This window comes from Epinephelus moara, chromosome 21, assembly GCF_006386435.1.
Source record: "Epinephelus moara isolate mb chromosome 21, YSFRI_EMoa_1.0, whole genome shotgun sequence".
Taxonomy (NCBI): Eukaryota; Metazoa; Chordata; class Actinopteri; order Perciformes; family Serranidae; genus Epinephelus; species Epinephelus moara.
This window is the reverse complement of record NC_065526.1, coordinates 40,805,082-40,820,437: the sequence shown is the minus strand read 5'-3', so window position 1 is coordinate 40,820,437 and position 15,356 is coordinate 40,805,082. Positions and strand designations below refer to the sequence as shown.

Sequence of the window (15,356 nt, the reverse complement as noted above, 5' to 3'; positions counted from 1 at the left end):
AAATCCTTCAGGCGTTACTGTTAATTTTGGTTGTTGTTATTAATTTAATTATTAATCAAACTCCAAATTAATAGTTTAGCGTATTTTATGAGACTGATATCTTTAACTGGCTATCATTTTTCCCTTTACGGGAATGGTGCCCCATGAGGTGATTTAATGTTAATTAAGTCACATTATTTAACATAATTATTAATTTTTAATAATAATTATTAATTATTTCCGATAGCCAATTTAACCCCAACATATTTGGTGCCTCCGTGTGAAGCCTAAGGTGTTGACCCCAACATTTTTGGTGCCGCCATGTGAGATGAATATAGGTTGATTCCCAACACATGTGTGTTTGTGTGTGTTTAATGAAAAAAAATGTATGACATTCTTATATTGTTGTAACGTTATGCCATGTTGTGAACTAATTTAAAGTAAATTGCTCAGACAGAGATCATAATTATACTAGTAGGCTGTAATAAAACAGTGGACAGATGACGCAGTTGTGCTCCATGTTATATTTCATTGACGAATCAAGGAGGTACAAACAGGGAAATGAGAGAGGCCTCAACATTGGAAGCTGTTTTTTTTGTTGGCCTCATGATGTTGTGGATCACATGGCACATTGACCAGTGGTGATTAAAGACTGGCTCCAATGGGCAGGGTTTCACACATGGGTGTGAAAAAGGTTAGTTCATTCAGGCAAAGGCACAAGAAGGAAGACGTTTCCATTTCACATTAAAAGCCCCTTTTATGTCACACAAATTCATTCACAATTTCATCTTTGGAGTTCCAGTGGTCCCAACACAGCACACTGGTACTGGTACTGTTTTGAACTCATGTGTTCCTACAGGGTTGCCATTCTGGACAGTGTGACAGACTTTCTGTTGTTTCTGGGCAAAGTGCTGATAGCAGGAGGAGTTGGTAAGTAACAAAAAATTGCTCAGTTTTTATGCTGCCATGTTAGTGTTTCACATTATACTTTCCAAGGGTGGAAGTGTTTTATCTGCAACAAACTTATACATTTAATTATATGTTTCAGAAAAATGTAATAGACAGCAAGACAGTGCGTCACTGCCTGCATTTGTGTGTGTGTGTGTGTGTGTGTGTGTGTGTGTGTGTGTGTGTGTGTGTGTGTGTGTGTGTGTTTCAGGTGTGGTTGTATTCTTCTTCTTCAATAGGAAGATACCTGTTTTCCAGGAGGAAGTGCCTAATCTCAACTACTACTGGGTTCCCCTGCTGGTCAGACACACACACACACACACACACACACACACACACACACACACACACACACACACACACACACACACACACACACACACACCAGTGTTCATTTTGACAGCTATTTTACATTTAGTCTTAGTCTGGAGATGAAAATGCTTATAAGTTTTAGTCACATTTTAATCATTTTTATCCTTCATAGTTTTAGTCTTGTTTTAGTTGACAAAGATTCATGAAATTTTAGTCAGTTTTTAGTCATTATGTTTTCTATATGATAAGCAATGCTCTGAATATATATAATTATAAAGAATGCATTGTTAAGTCTTTCCATGTTGTCTGAAGAATGTTAACCTAAAATTTCTAAGTCATTATGTCTTGACTGCTTTCAATCCTGCTGTAGTTTTCTAACCTGTGTATTTTCCACGTCAGACGGTGGTGATATGTGCCTACCTGATTGCTCATGGTTTCTTCAATGTCTATGCCATGTGTGTTGACACACTCTTCCTCTGCTTCTGTAAGTACAACACCATCATAACTGCTTATAGTGCAGTACTGGTGTTTTGTATAAACATACATAAATACATTAATAAATATAGCTGCAAGTGGCAATTCTGGGGTTCAAGCCAGCATGGAAGTTGAAAGCTGGGTAAAATCAAGACCTTTGAAAGTTCAGGACAACTGTGTTAAAGATTACCAACATGTTTTATGACAATCAGGAAAGTCCACAGAGTTTGGTGATGTTTGAACAAACCCTTGTTGATTATGACAAAATTTTGAGAAAGGCCATTGCACTTGTGCTGCCCCCTATAGACCGATTTTAAATAATTTAATACACATGGTTGATTTTTATTATTCAACATGCCCTGCAAGTTTTTTAATGACAATCAATTTCTGATTTTTAACCTGATTTTTGTTATTGCATGCCCTTTTTTGCATTTGTGGTGCCCCCTAGTGGTCACATAACGAAAATTTGAGGATATGTTCCTGGTACCTCTTAAGACATTGCTTGCAAGGTTTGTGATGACAGGCCCAAACATTGTGGAGTAATTTGCTGAGCCATGCCCCCTTTAAAGTTCATTGGTCAATATCTTCAAAAAGTAATGCGATATCAATAACAGTTAAAGCGTTGGTGATATAATTCTGAAAAAAATCTCACATCATTCTGCTGATTTCAGGTATATATTGTCAAAAATTTTGGTGACATTTGGTTAAAAATTAGTTGAAATAGAACATTTTATTTCTACAACACAAATTACAACAAGATAATGAAAATCACTGTGAACTAACTGTTAAACTGATCTGAACACCATTTGGAACATGTGATATCTAGTATCGAAAAATGTCACTGTCAGTGGTGGTTGCATTTAGATGAAAACTTTTGGAGATATAGATGTTAATTAATTTTGCATATTCTTAAAAATATAGACTTCTGAATTGACTATAGGTTGCAGCGTGGCAAACTTTTGTCACAATTCAGTGGATGTGCTGAAAAACTTTCAGCTCTGGTGATTCATTATGATTTTTTGTTAAGTATTGACATCTTGAAATTTCAATTTATTGTAATAAGCCATACCACCTTTAACATCCACTGAATTATGACAAAAGTTTGCTGCGCTGCAACCAAGAGTCAATTCAGAAGTCCGTCAGTCTATTTTTTTTAAGAATATGCAAAATTAATTAACATCTATATCACCATTTTCATGGCCTATTGGCATGAAAATTTCATGTCTTTACGGTGTATCATCTCACGGGCATTTGCGAAAACATTTCTGAGTAATAATAATAATGATAATCATAATCATAAAAAATAGGACAAACACAATAGGGTTTCAGCCCTTCAGGCCTGAACCTCTAATAATAATAATAAACAGGAAAAAAACAATAGGGTTTCAGCCTTTTGGACTTGAATCCCTAATAAGTATAGCCGCAAGTGGCAATTCCAGGGTTCAAGCCAGCATGGACATTTAAAACTTGAAAGGTAGGTAGAATCAAGCACTTTGACTGTTCAGGACACCTGCATTAAAGATTGTCACCAGGTTTTAAGACAATCAGACAGAAGCTCATTTATTTAGGTCTAAATCTCTACCAGGCCACACTCTTTTTTGGAAACTTTGTTGCTTCCTATTGGTCAACTGCAGATTGACAATAATGGCTTGATTAAAAATGTCCACCGAGTTTGGTGATGTTTGAAAAAATCCTCATTGATTATGGCCAAATTTTGCACTTGTTTATAACTTGTGGCGCCCCCTATCAACGAATTTTAAAATAATTTAATATCACGTAGGAAAAAGCAAGCACTCTCAAAACTAAATACACTCGTAAGGTGCATGGCCAAAAACAGTCAAAAAAGGGAAAAACGCCAGCACTCTCAAATGTCCTTTTAGTTCAGTTTAATAAACCAGCTTGGATGGCAGCACCAGTACACACAGACGTTTCGACAGCAAGGTCTTCTTCAGTGTGTAACTATGGTTATGGAAGTGGCGTTTAAATATGCTCGAAGCAATCAGAACAGGTGTGTGAAAAACACTTAACACTTCTGCCATAGAATATAGTGCCAATTCACAGGCAAAGAATAAACAAAAAATCTTTAGAAAATATGCCACAACTACTAGCAGTAAATGCACCGAAAACAGATATAAATAGGCATAATGTACTCTATTCATACACTCTGTTCATTGTACTTATCTTACTTACTTACTTACCTTACTGTATATATTTTACTGTGCACTCATGATCTGACTGTTAAGTAAGGGACAGTGACTTAAAGGGAAGTTTCGGTTTATTTCAACCTGTCTCCTATCGTCCTAAATTTGTTTCAAGTGACTAGTGACATAAAAATAATAGTTAGCATGTTAGCCATTAGCCTAGATACAGCCGGGGCGCATAGTAGCGTCAGACCTGTTAAAACGTTAGTGAAAGGGCATACTTCAAGTGCAAAGTTAGTCCACTAAACAAGCTTTTTTTCCACAAAGACCACCTCATATCGTTAGGATAAATGTCAGAGAATGTATAGAAAATGACATGTAAACGTGTTGTCTTACCTTACCGGTGTGGTGCCATGTTTGTTTACCATTTAGCTCTGCTTTCCAAAGCGCGGCCTAAGTATCGCGAGAACAAGCAGTGATCTCATACCGTGCCTGAAATCTCGCGAGCTCTAGATAAAGCCCAGCTGGATANGCCTCTCTCTCTCTCCTCCTCCGTTCTTCAATTTCACGAAGCTCTTCGTCAGTGTATGCTGGCGCAAATGAATAAGGGCGGCCATCAAACTCTGTAAAATCAAATTCCTCCTCCACAAAGTCGAAGTCTGGCAAAAAGTCAGCCATAATTCTATAAATCTTTCATTAAATAAATGAATGCACTTTTCAGGCTACTTTCGGGTTAACAGGTCTGACTATTATTTTTATATCACTAGTCACTTGAAACAAATTTAGGACGATAGGAGACAGGTTGAAATAAACCGAAATTTCCCTTTAATGTCTTTGTACGCTTCATCTATTTCCATTGTATGTTTATGTTTTTTTGCTAAATGAGGGACAGTTACTCAAAATGTCTCTATGCACTTTATTTACTCTACTATGCACTTATGATCTGATTGTTAATTGAGGAACAGTTACTCAGCGACTTTTTGTACTTCATTTACCTTACTGTGCATTTATGATCTGTTTGTTAATTGAGAATTAGGTACTTATTCTGCCCCCTTGTGCACATATTTTTTACTGTTGTTTACTGTGCCTTTTTGTATGAACAGAGTACATTATGCCTATTTATATCTGTTTTCGGTGCATTTACTGCTAGTAGCTGTGGCATATTTTCTAAAGATTTTTTGTCTATTCTTTGCCTGTGAGTTGGCACTATATTCTATGGCAGAAGTGTTAAGTGTTTTTCACACACCTGTTCTGATTGCTTCGAGCGTATTTAAACGCCATTTTCCTAACCATAGTTACACACTGAAGAAGACCTTGCTGTTGAAACGTCTGTGTGTACTGGTGCTGCCATCCAAGCTGGTTTAATAAACTGAACTAAAAGGACATTTGAGAGTGCTGGTGTTTTTCACTTTTTTAAAATCATTTAATACACGATTCATAATTCTTATTTAACCTACCCTGCAAGTTTTGTAATAATGGGTTTATATGTTATTGCATGCCCATTTTCTTTAATTTGTGGTGCCCCCAAGTGGTCACATAATGAAACTTGTAGGATGTGTTCCTGGTACCTATTAAGACATTGCTTGCAAGGTTTGTGATGATTGGCCCAAATGTTGTGGAGTCATTTGCTGAGCCACGCCCCCTTTAAAGTTCATTGGTCAATATCTTCAAAAATCAATGAGACATCAATAACAGTTAAAACGGTGAAAAAATTCTGAAAAGAATCTCACAATATTCTGCTGATTTCAGGTGTATTGTCAAAAAATGAGATGAAACAGAACTTGATGTGCATACAGTACACATTACAATAAGATAATGAATATCTCTGTGACCTAACTGTTAAACCGATCTGAACACCATGTGAAACATGTGACATCTAGTATCCAAAGAATTTCTCAGTCAATGGTGGTTGCACTTAGATGAAGACTTTTGGAGGTAGAAATGTTAATTAATTTTGCATATACTTAGAAATATAGAGTGACAGACTTCTGAATTGACTATAGGTTGCAGCGTGGCAAAAGTTTGTCACAATTCAGTGGATGTGCTGGAAAAATTCAGCTCTGTAGGACACACTGGTGATTTATCACTATTTTTTTGAAGTATGGAATGTGAAATGTCTTGAAATTTCAATTTATTGTAATAAGCAACACCACCTTTAAGCAATCATTTCAGTTTTTTTGCATTGACTGAGACATGACCCTAGATGATGCAAACCAAGTTTTGTACGAATGTCTCTGGCTGAAACTTTCAGGGAATGATTCAGTTACTTATGTTGACATTTTCTTCAGGTTTTGTAATGATTGACTCAACAGTTAAGGAGTTAACTCCATTAATGTGCTGAGCCGTGCCACCTGGTTCATGACATATCAAAAAGCTGTTGATAATTTCATCCCATGATGATTCATGGAAACTTTGTCACAAATCGGACCAGCCAGGTTCAGGCATTTTAGCAAGTCTGGAATTGTAGAAAAGAATTGTTGTGGATTGTAATGGCTACACTGCCTTATGTGAATCTGTAGTCTTTAATCACATGATGTTGATGTCTTTTGCATGTGGCTTTCTAACACTAACTGACCTCTTCTTGTCTTTTTGTCTTCATTTAAAATCACCCTGCTATCCCACTTTTCTGTTTCACATCCATACATCTTTATTTGACTTTTATCCTTAAATTTGAAATCCCTCCTTGACTCCCTGTCATACCCATTAATCCACCCATTGATCATAATCCACTCTACCGGTCATCCAACTATACTCACTTTTTCTCCCATGCTTCCCCTTGATCCATCCATCCATCCATCCATCCATGCATCCGTCCATCCATCCATCTATTGGTTCAACCAGGTGATGACTTGGAGAGGCATGATGGGAGTTCAGAAAAACCCTTCCTCATGTCCCCAGAGCTGCACAGAATTTTGGGAAAATCCAGTCAGTTGCATTGATATCTATCCACTGCATCAGCAGCCAGTCTGGTCAGTCTTTATCAATCATTTCTGCAGAAACATCAGCAGGTTAAGTCCCTGAACACTGAACAAACATGAGACTACAGAAGGACAAAGATCTGTGCAACACTGTTACAGGGTCTGATCTTTGTGGAGTCCCTTTTTTATGCTGGTGTGATGTTAGCCCTTGAACTTCAGGGGCTCAGGCTCAACTGCTAAACATGTGTCCAAAATGTCACCAATATTTAGTCCCTCCAATGAGTAAGTGAGAAGAGCATTGTTTCGTATTGAGATTCAGTGTATGTATTTGAAACTGCTTCCTCTGAACCTTTAATTGTATGTGTTGTGTGTTTTGAATGAATGTTCAAAAAACTTATTTGCATAAACTTCAGAGTGTGTGTAAATCATTGTAGATGGAAGTGAGTGTGGCCTGAACAAATGGATTCACCTGAGACCAAAAAAGGACACAAACATGTTGGTGTCTACACCTCACAGCCCAGTGCAGTGTGGAACTAGAGGTTCAGCCACAAGACCAATGTGCTTGTTACATATTAAAACCTCACATATACTATACATATGTATACTATCAAATATTAATATATACTTTCAACATATTGTACCACAATAGCCAGAATTATAACTATAATATTATTACTTTCATTAATGTTGTTGTAAACTACTGTCATTACCGTCTGTCCTGCATCTCTCTCTGTCTCTGTCTCTGTCTCTCTTTCTGTCTCATTGTGTCATTCGGATTACTGATATTATTATGCTGATCTGTTGTGTGCGACATCTATTGCACGTCTGTCCGTCCTGGAAGAGGGATCCCTCCTCAGTTGCTCTTCCTGAGGTTTCTACCATTTTTCCCCCCCGTTAAAGGTTTTTTTTGTTTGTTTTCCCTTATCCACTGCGAGGGTCCTAAGGACAGAGGGATGTCATATGCTGTAAAGCCCTGTGAGGCTAATTGTGATTTGTGATATTGGGCTTTATAAATAAAATTGATTGATTGATTGATTGATTGATTGATTGATTGACAATACACACAGTCACAACTTATGTGACAGTATTATTTCATCAGTATATAGTATAAGAACATATATACCATATATGACAATGAGAAGTAGTATTGAATGAGGTTCAGAAAATAAATCGCACTACACTGACAAGTGAGACGTCTTCTAGAAAGATAGAACAACTAACATCACATAATGTTTGATGTATGTTGGTGCTGTATCATATTTGTGACTGTCATTTTTTTTTTTTTTTAAAAGCTCTTTGTGTTAAACCTGTTACTAAGTTGGTACCTCAATTGTCACATAAAAGCTTTAGGATGAAACCAAACAAAGATCTGGCACAGATTCAGCTGACAGGTCTAAAGCCAGTGATGGTCAGGTTTTAATACACTGGTATTGTTTATACCAGAAATCTTCTCATTTTCCTCCAACACTCTGTATTCACAGTCTCACATGGAGAAAGGAATGTCCCCAAGAGTAAATACATACATGTAAAACTGTATAAGTTTTTTTTTCTCATCAGATAGAGCTGAACCAGAATCAGCTTTTGTGGCCAAGTTTGTGTGCACATATATAGAATTTAACTCCTGTCTTTTGCTGATTTATATACACTGAACAAAAATACTACACTTTGTTCTTGCTCCCATTTTTCAAAGGTTTAAGGTTAAGATCTAAGACTTTTTTTCACACACTCAGTAGATATATTATTCTCAATTTTTGGTCTCAAAGTTGTGAAAATCCCTGTTAGTGAGCACTTCTCTTTTTCCAAGACAGTTCGTCCACTTGACAGGTTTGTCATACCAAGATGTTGATTAAACAGCATCATTACTACGCAGGTATGTCTCGAGATGGTCACAATAAAAGGCCGCTCTAAAATGTGCAGTTTGATCACACAACACAGTGCCACAGTTGGCACAAGTTCTGTGCTGACTGCAGGAATGTCCACCAGAACTGTTGCCCACAAACTCACATATCACTACCAGAAGCCGTCCTAAATGTTGTTTTCATAAATTTGGCAGCACATCCAACAGGACACAACCGGGATCCCGGATGGCTCTGTTAATTCATGTGTTTTGGTTGCGTCTATACATTTTGGATGTGAGATGAACTGTTGTGCTACGCTGCATGTTGGTATAGAGTGTGTATGAAGAGCAAAAGTGAAGTCAGTGTTGAAAAATGTGTGAAACCAGTTCAATTCACACAGGTATAGAATCAAAGGAGTCATCAGTCATCATCAAAGCTGATCATGGAAATTCATTCATTCATTCATCTTCTAACCGCTTCATCCTCTTGAGGGTCGCGGGGGGGCTGGAGCCTATCCCAGCTGACATTGGGCGAGAGGCAGGGTACACCCTGGACAGGTCGCCAGACTATCGCAGGGCTGACACATAGAGACAAACAACCATTCACACTCACATTCACACCTACGGACAATTTAGAGTTATCAATTAACCTAGTCCCCAATCTGCATGTCTTTGGACTGTGGGAGGAAGCCGGAGTGCCCGGAGAGAACCCACGCTGACACGGGGAGAACATGCAAACTCCGCACAGAAGGGCTCCCACACCCGGGATCGAACCGGCAACCCTCTTGCTGTGAGGCGACAGTGCTAACCACCACACCACCGTGCCGCCCGATCATGGAAATTATTTTTTGTAAAGTCTTCCAAACCTATTGCTTGAAAATGCACACATCACATTGAGTTCCAAAGATGGGAACATTTCATTCACAGAACAGGACTTTTATATATGGTTTCTGTTTACAGTTTTAGTTAAGCCAAATTAAACCAACTATTAAATAATTTACAGCACAACAACTGTCATTAAAACATTCATCCAGTAGATGTCACTAACATCACCCCTCTTTTAGGAGTAGCAGCTTGTTACAGTGCTGGGTGACCGTGACTCTGCTACTGTTAACATGGCATCTTTCTCTTACAAAGGATACGTTTATGTACAGACATAAATTGTGTTAGGTCAGCCAGTTCACCCTGATGTTCAAAGATATAGTCCAGTAGCTGATACTGTCCATCTACTTGTAACTTTGTTATGCTACTGGCAACACTAAAATCATATCCTTTTTGTTGCAACTTTTTATTTTTCCCTACTGGCTTTCGTTGAATTCTCAACCACATTGCAGTTGATCCTTTGTTTTCACGGCGGACCCTGGTGGTCTTGTTAGTAGCTGCAGTAATAGATGGCTGCTACATATAAACTACCTGTTGTTTGGACCAATCAGAGGTGAGGGTTTAGATTATGGGCGGGCCTCTGCAGTCACACTGGAGAGAGCATGAGGGAGAGAGTGAGCATAAGACAGAAGGGAGGAAAGGATGTGGCCCAGGACAGACAAACTGCTGGAGATGATTGTTGTGCAAGAGAGCAGCATTTAACAGATTGGGATAGTTAAGCTTTCAGCCAGTCGGAGCCAAAGGAGGTTCCATAGCGGGGTCTGAACCATGCCGGTGAGACGGGGCCATGTGGCTCCCCAGAACACTTTCTTGGACACCATCATCCGCAAATTCGAGGGACAGAGTGAGTAGGCCCACAAGGGTCCATCACAGCTGTATGATTTCATCATGAAAATGACAGCCAGACATTGAAAAAAAAAAAAACATAGAGGTCCAGGAAAAAAAAAAATCCAAAATAGGAGGAGGGGAAAAAAGATAAGTACTAAATTTTAAACAATGGTTGAAATAGCCTCCGAAGTGTGTTCATCGTGACTGAACATGACCATCCTCAGTACAGGAGCCCCCCCCCCATTAAAGGATCTCTTTCCTATCATTGAATAAACTGATGACCCCTGACTAAATAACATCACATTATATTCAATGTATAACAGTAACAGCACAAAACAACTGATAAACTGTGCAGATAGCTCAAATAGTGAACACAGTAACCAAAGGAAGTTTGTGTCAAACGATGAGATTTGGATGAATTTTAGCAGATTATTTCCTGTGAAAATTTGAGGAACTTTTTATATAATTATCTGTCTCAATTCTGTTTTTGTTTTTTGTTTTTTTTAACAATCATATAGTCATAATAGATTATTTATTTATTTATTTATTTTTTGACAAATTCAGTGTTTTCTTTTCTCGAGAGCTTGGTCATTGAACTATTAGTTCTAATGCAGGACAAGGTTGTTAAGCAGAGAGTAAAGGCTCTGTTAATGTATACATGAGCTGTATATGAGCTAAGATATAGGCCTACTCTACATTAGGCATAACCAGTGGATTAAACAAGGCAGTAGCCTTTGGTTCCACCATCATTGAAGACCTGCAACTGCTTTCTCCCATTCTACTCTTAAGTGATCAACAGGGCCACAATCAATAAATAAATAAATAAACAAGGCCAAAAAATAAAACGAGAGGAAAAAAATAGCCTCTGAATCCTGCCAACAGAGCCAATTATGTAATTATGGGAATTGTGTGAAATGAAGATATAACTAATACCTCCCAATCTGGGTCACATATGCAAAGGAATGTCCAGAATAAACAGGGCAAGAGGCCAACAGCTCATGAAATAGAATTTTTACTAATAATTTTACACACTAATTGTTGGAGCCTATTCATATTATTTATTCATTTTTTGGAAAATGGTAAATCAAAATAATGCTGATGACAATGTTGATTAATTATTGAAACTATGATTTATTATGATTGCTCTCTACTGCTCATGGCCCTCCTCCTAGTCAGGCCATCCTCCTATGATTAGGGAGAGAGGACAGCTAGGTTTAACTTTTGTCTGCCTTTTGTGTTGAAGGAGTGAGGAGTGAGACAGTTAATCTACCACTAAATTAAGCCATTTGTTTTGGTCATTGGGTGAAGTCAACCACAGAGAATATTTTTGTTTATGTAAATAAATTCAGAACCTTTTTTGAACCTGGAAAGATCTCTGCGAGTGCTTATTATTTAGTGAGTCATAGACCTCCTCCTCAGAAGACTACTCTGCTATTTTTTTAAGAGAGTAGCCATAACACTAATAGAACAATTAAAAGGAGGGCAACACTAAATATACCAAAAACAACAATGAGTGTGCAGAGGCCAACTTGACATAAATGGCAAAATTACATAGGAATAATTAAAGGCTACTGATACATCTAAGAGTCAAACAAACATGATGAGGAGCAAAAAAGATAAACAGGGCAACAAATCACTGCAGACTTTTAGAATCACAAACTACACACATCTGCATGCAGGGAATAATGGGTGGAGTCACATCACTATGAGCAAACAAGAGGGGGTATCTAAAGCCCCATTTCCACTGAGCAGTATGGTTCAGTTTGGTACACTTTTTTTCTGTTTCCACTGCGAAAAGTTACCAATACCAATAAGTTAGCAGTACCAATAGAACTGTTCCGTACCGTTACCATTTTTGGTACCCCTTCTGTTGGGGCACCTAGCACACAGATGTGGTACTAAAAGATGGAGCTGTAAACACTGCAGTCCATTGATTGGTCAATAGTGAATGGTCACTCCGCTCAGGGCTGAGTTGTGGCTGGTTTTGAGGCAGAAGCCTCTGTTCGTATTGTGGAGAGTTAAATTAGTAGACTGTAACTATAAAATATAAGGATGTTTTGCACCTCTTGCAGCAGCTGAAGTCTGAGAAAAAATAACCGGGATTTTTAAGGTGGAACATTAACTCGTAATGTTACTGAATGCACAAGCTGATGAAGTGGCTCAATCAACACACCTTAAATATTCCATATTACAACTTTGACCATTACTTAAGTTTTTGTATGACATACACTTTTGGTAATGAGTGGATCTTCAAGCATTTATATATATATATGTATATATTTCAGACGGTTTATGTGAACTGCATTATATTGTTATCCTCACTCGGAGAAAAGAGAAGGCAACACTTAAACCCAGAGCTTGTCATAAAGTGCACAAACCCGCTATTTTTAAATATCCCATGGAGAGAGACTCTTACTATAGCGTGTTTTATTTTGTTCTGAAAATGTTGGCATGGAGTCTCGTTCTGTGGATGACAAACGGGGTGCAGACTTTTCTCTGTGTCACCAATAATGAGGAAATACATTGACTGCTGGATGGAGCAGCGAGTGACAGTAACCCCGCCCACATTTAAGGTCACGGTTTGAGGTGGAAACACTAGGGTCTAGGTACCATGTCTGAAGGGTACTTTCGGTTCCAAAGGTAACATACTGAAAATGTTTGGTGGACATGGTTTAAGATTAAGATACCATGCCTGTCAGCCAAACAAAAACAAAAGGGCTGTTACTCTGAACAAACTCTTACTGAGGGAAAAACAGTAACAAGCAATATTCCTCTTCAAGACAGTCCTATGAAAATAGACATGACATTAGGATTCACTCAGACAAAACTTACAAAACAATGTTTTTCATAAAATTAACAAACCATGTGCCATACCTTGAATTAATTTAGGTAACACCCAGAAAAGTGATATGCTTAATGTTGAGACAACTAATACTAAAAGTGGAAAAGAAAAGCACACTAAAATTATTCAACTAATGTATTATACCTTTACTTTATTATGTGTCTGTGCCAGCAATAGCTGAGCCTGGAGGCATTATGTTTTTTGGGCTGTCCGTCCATTTGTCCATCCATCTGTCCATCCATTCTATTCTTGTGAGTTCAATATCTCAAGAATGCCTTGGGAGAATTTCTTCAAATTTTGCACAAACATCTACTTTGACTGAACAATGAAATTATTAGATTTTAGTGGTTGTAGGTCAAAGATCACTGTGACCTTGCATCCATCTCTTTCTTGTGAACACAATGCTCAAGAGGGCCTTGAGGAAATTTCCTCAAATTTAGCACAAAAGTCCACTTTGACTCAAGAATTAACTGATTAGAGTTTGATGGCCGAAGATCAAAGGTGGAGTTCACTGTGACATTATAATGTTCTCTGAAAACACCTTTGGCCCTTACGTAATAACTCAGGAACAGTAAGGATGACATTTGGCCAGATACTGAGTTAGTGACACTAATCTTGGATGACCACCCTGAAAAGGATGTGTGTGAAGCATACGCGTTTTCACAGACATGTATCAATCAATCAGTCAATCAATTTTATTTATAAAGCCCAATATCACAAATCACAATTTGCCTCACAGGGCTTTACAGCATACGACATCCCTCTGTCCTTATGTATGTAAACTGTAACAGCAACTTGACTGGTTTGTGGAGGCATCAACCGTGAGGCAGTAATTCTAGTTTAGATTGCACCCAGACAAGCAATATGTTGCGATGACATTCACTCCATAATCCCCACTCAAGGTTTACACTTTGAGCCCATAAGCAGATTATAGAAAGCTATGATAAAAAAAAACAAAAAAAAAACGTCACAATGTTTACTTGACTGTGCACTTACAAAATAACCGAGCTGATTAGGGTGTTATAAGAGAATCAACCTACCGTGACCACAGTGTGCCTGTAAGGTGACCTTCTTCTCAGCTGCTGTATTTTGGGCTCTATGCTAACAAATAGATAACACATGACACACTCTGGCATTACATAATGTGGGTCATGTGTTTCAGTTAATATATCACTGAGCAATTATTTGGCATCCACGTGTTGTGTCTGCACCCCACTGCACTTTCTTGTTCTGCGAGCTGAAACTAGACAAAGAAAGAGAGATTGCTACCTTTGTCCCTAAATAATATTCCCTCGCTCCCCAGTGTCCTAAAGGCCATTACACTACATTTTAGAAGAGATCGGAGTTCATAGTGGGACTTAAGTTATTGCCAGATAGTTTCTGTGGGTGACTGGCTTGTATTTACTGTTATTATTATTATTATTATTATTATTATATTATTACTTATTATTAAATTAATGTTGTTGTGGCTATTGTCATTACTGTCTGCCCTGCTTTTCTTTCTGCCTCTGTCTCTCTGTCTCTATCTCAATTTCTCTCTTTGTCTCTCTTTATGTATCATTTTGTCACATGGATTACTGTAAATGTATTATGTTGATCTGTACTGTACGACATCTATTGCATGTTTGTCCTGGAAGAGGGATCCCTCCTCAGTTGCTCTTCCTGAGGTTTCTACCATTTTTTCCCCATTAAAGGGGATTTTTTGGGGGAGTTTTTCCTTATCCACTGTGAAGGTCCAAAGGAAAGAGAGATGTCGTCTGCTGTAAAGCCCTCTGAGGCAAATTGTAATTTTTGATTTTTGGGCCTAAATAAAATTTAATTTAATTAACTTTTCTTTGCATCTCTGTCTCTGGGAGATCTTGCAGGATCAAAAGTGGTTTGGGTCAGTGGTCTGGTGTAGTGCCCATGGGGGAGAAATGTGTCCTCTTACCTTGATCATTGCTGTTTGCAGGATATTGTAAATCTCCCTAATTGTTGATAGTCAGCATTCCTGGTGGTTGAAGAAAGAGCTGGTCCTTGTAGCTTGATGGTTGTATTGTCTGACAGACAGAGACAGAGTCAAAGACACAAAAGACACAGACAGACAGAAAGAGAGGGACAAAGACACAGAAAGAGAGGGACAAAGACACAGACAGATAGACATACTGTACAGATAGGGAGAGAAAGTGTAGAAGCAAAAAAGTCAAGGTCCCGAG

At 38.1% G+C, this 15,356-nt stretch overlaps 2 protein-coding genes across 2 annotated transcripts in view; both read left to right on the top strand.

Moving 5' to 3' along the window:
* The window catches only part of LOC126383142 (choline transporter-like protein 5-A), a 222,819-nt gene extending 215,128 nt beyond the window's left edge, over nt 1-7,691 (top strand). The window contains exons 21-24 of the mRNA XM_050033584.1: nt 839-909; nt 1,139-1,227; nt 1,639-1,723; nt 6,696-7,691. Coding sequence (XP_049889541.1) covers nt 839-909; nt 1,139-1,227; nt 1,639-1,723; nt 6,696-6,793 — 343 coding nt within the window. The 3' untranslated portion in view covers nt 6,794-7,691. The remainder of the gene's footprint in view (nt 1-838; nt 910-1,138; nt 1,228-1,638; nt 1,724-6,695) is intronic.
* Nucleotides 1-15,356, top strand: part of LOC126409010 (coiled-coil domain-containing protein 106-like) — a 298,969-nt gene that overhangs the window by 56,442 nt on the left and 227,171 nt on the right. The gene's annotated exons all lie outside the window — the stretch shown is intronic.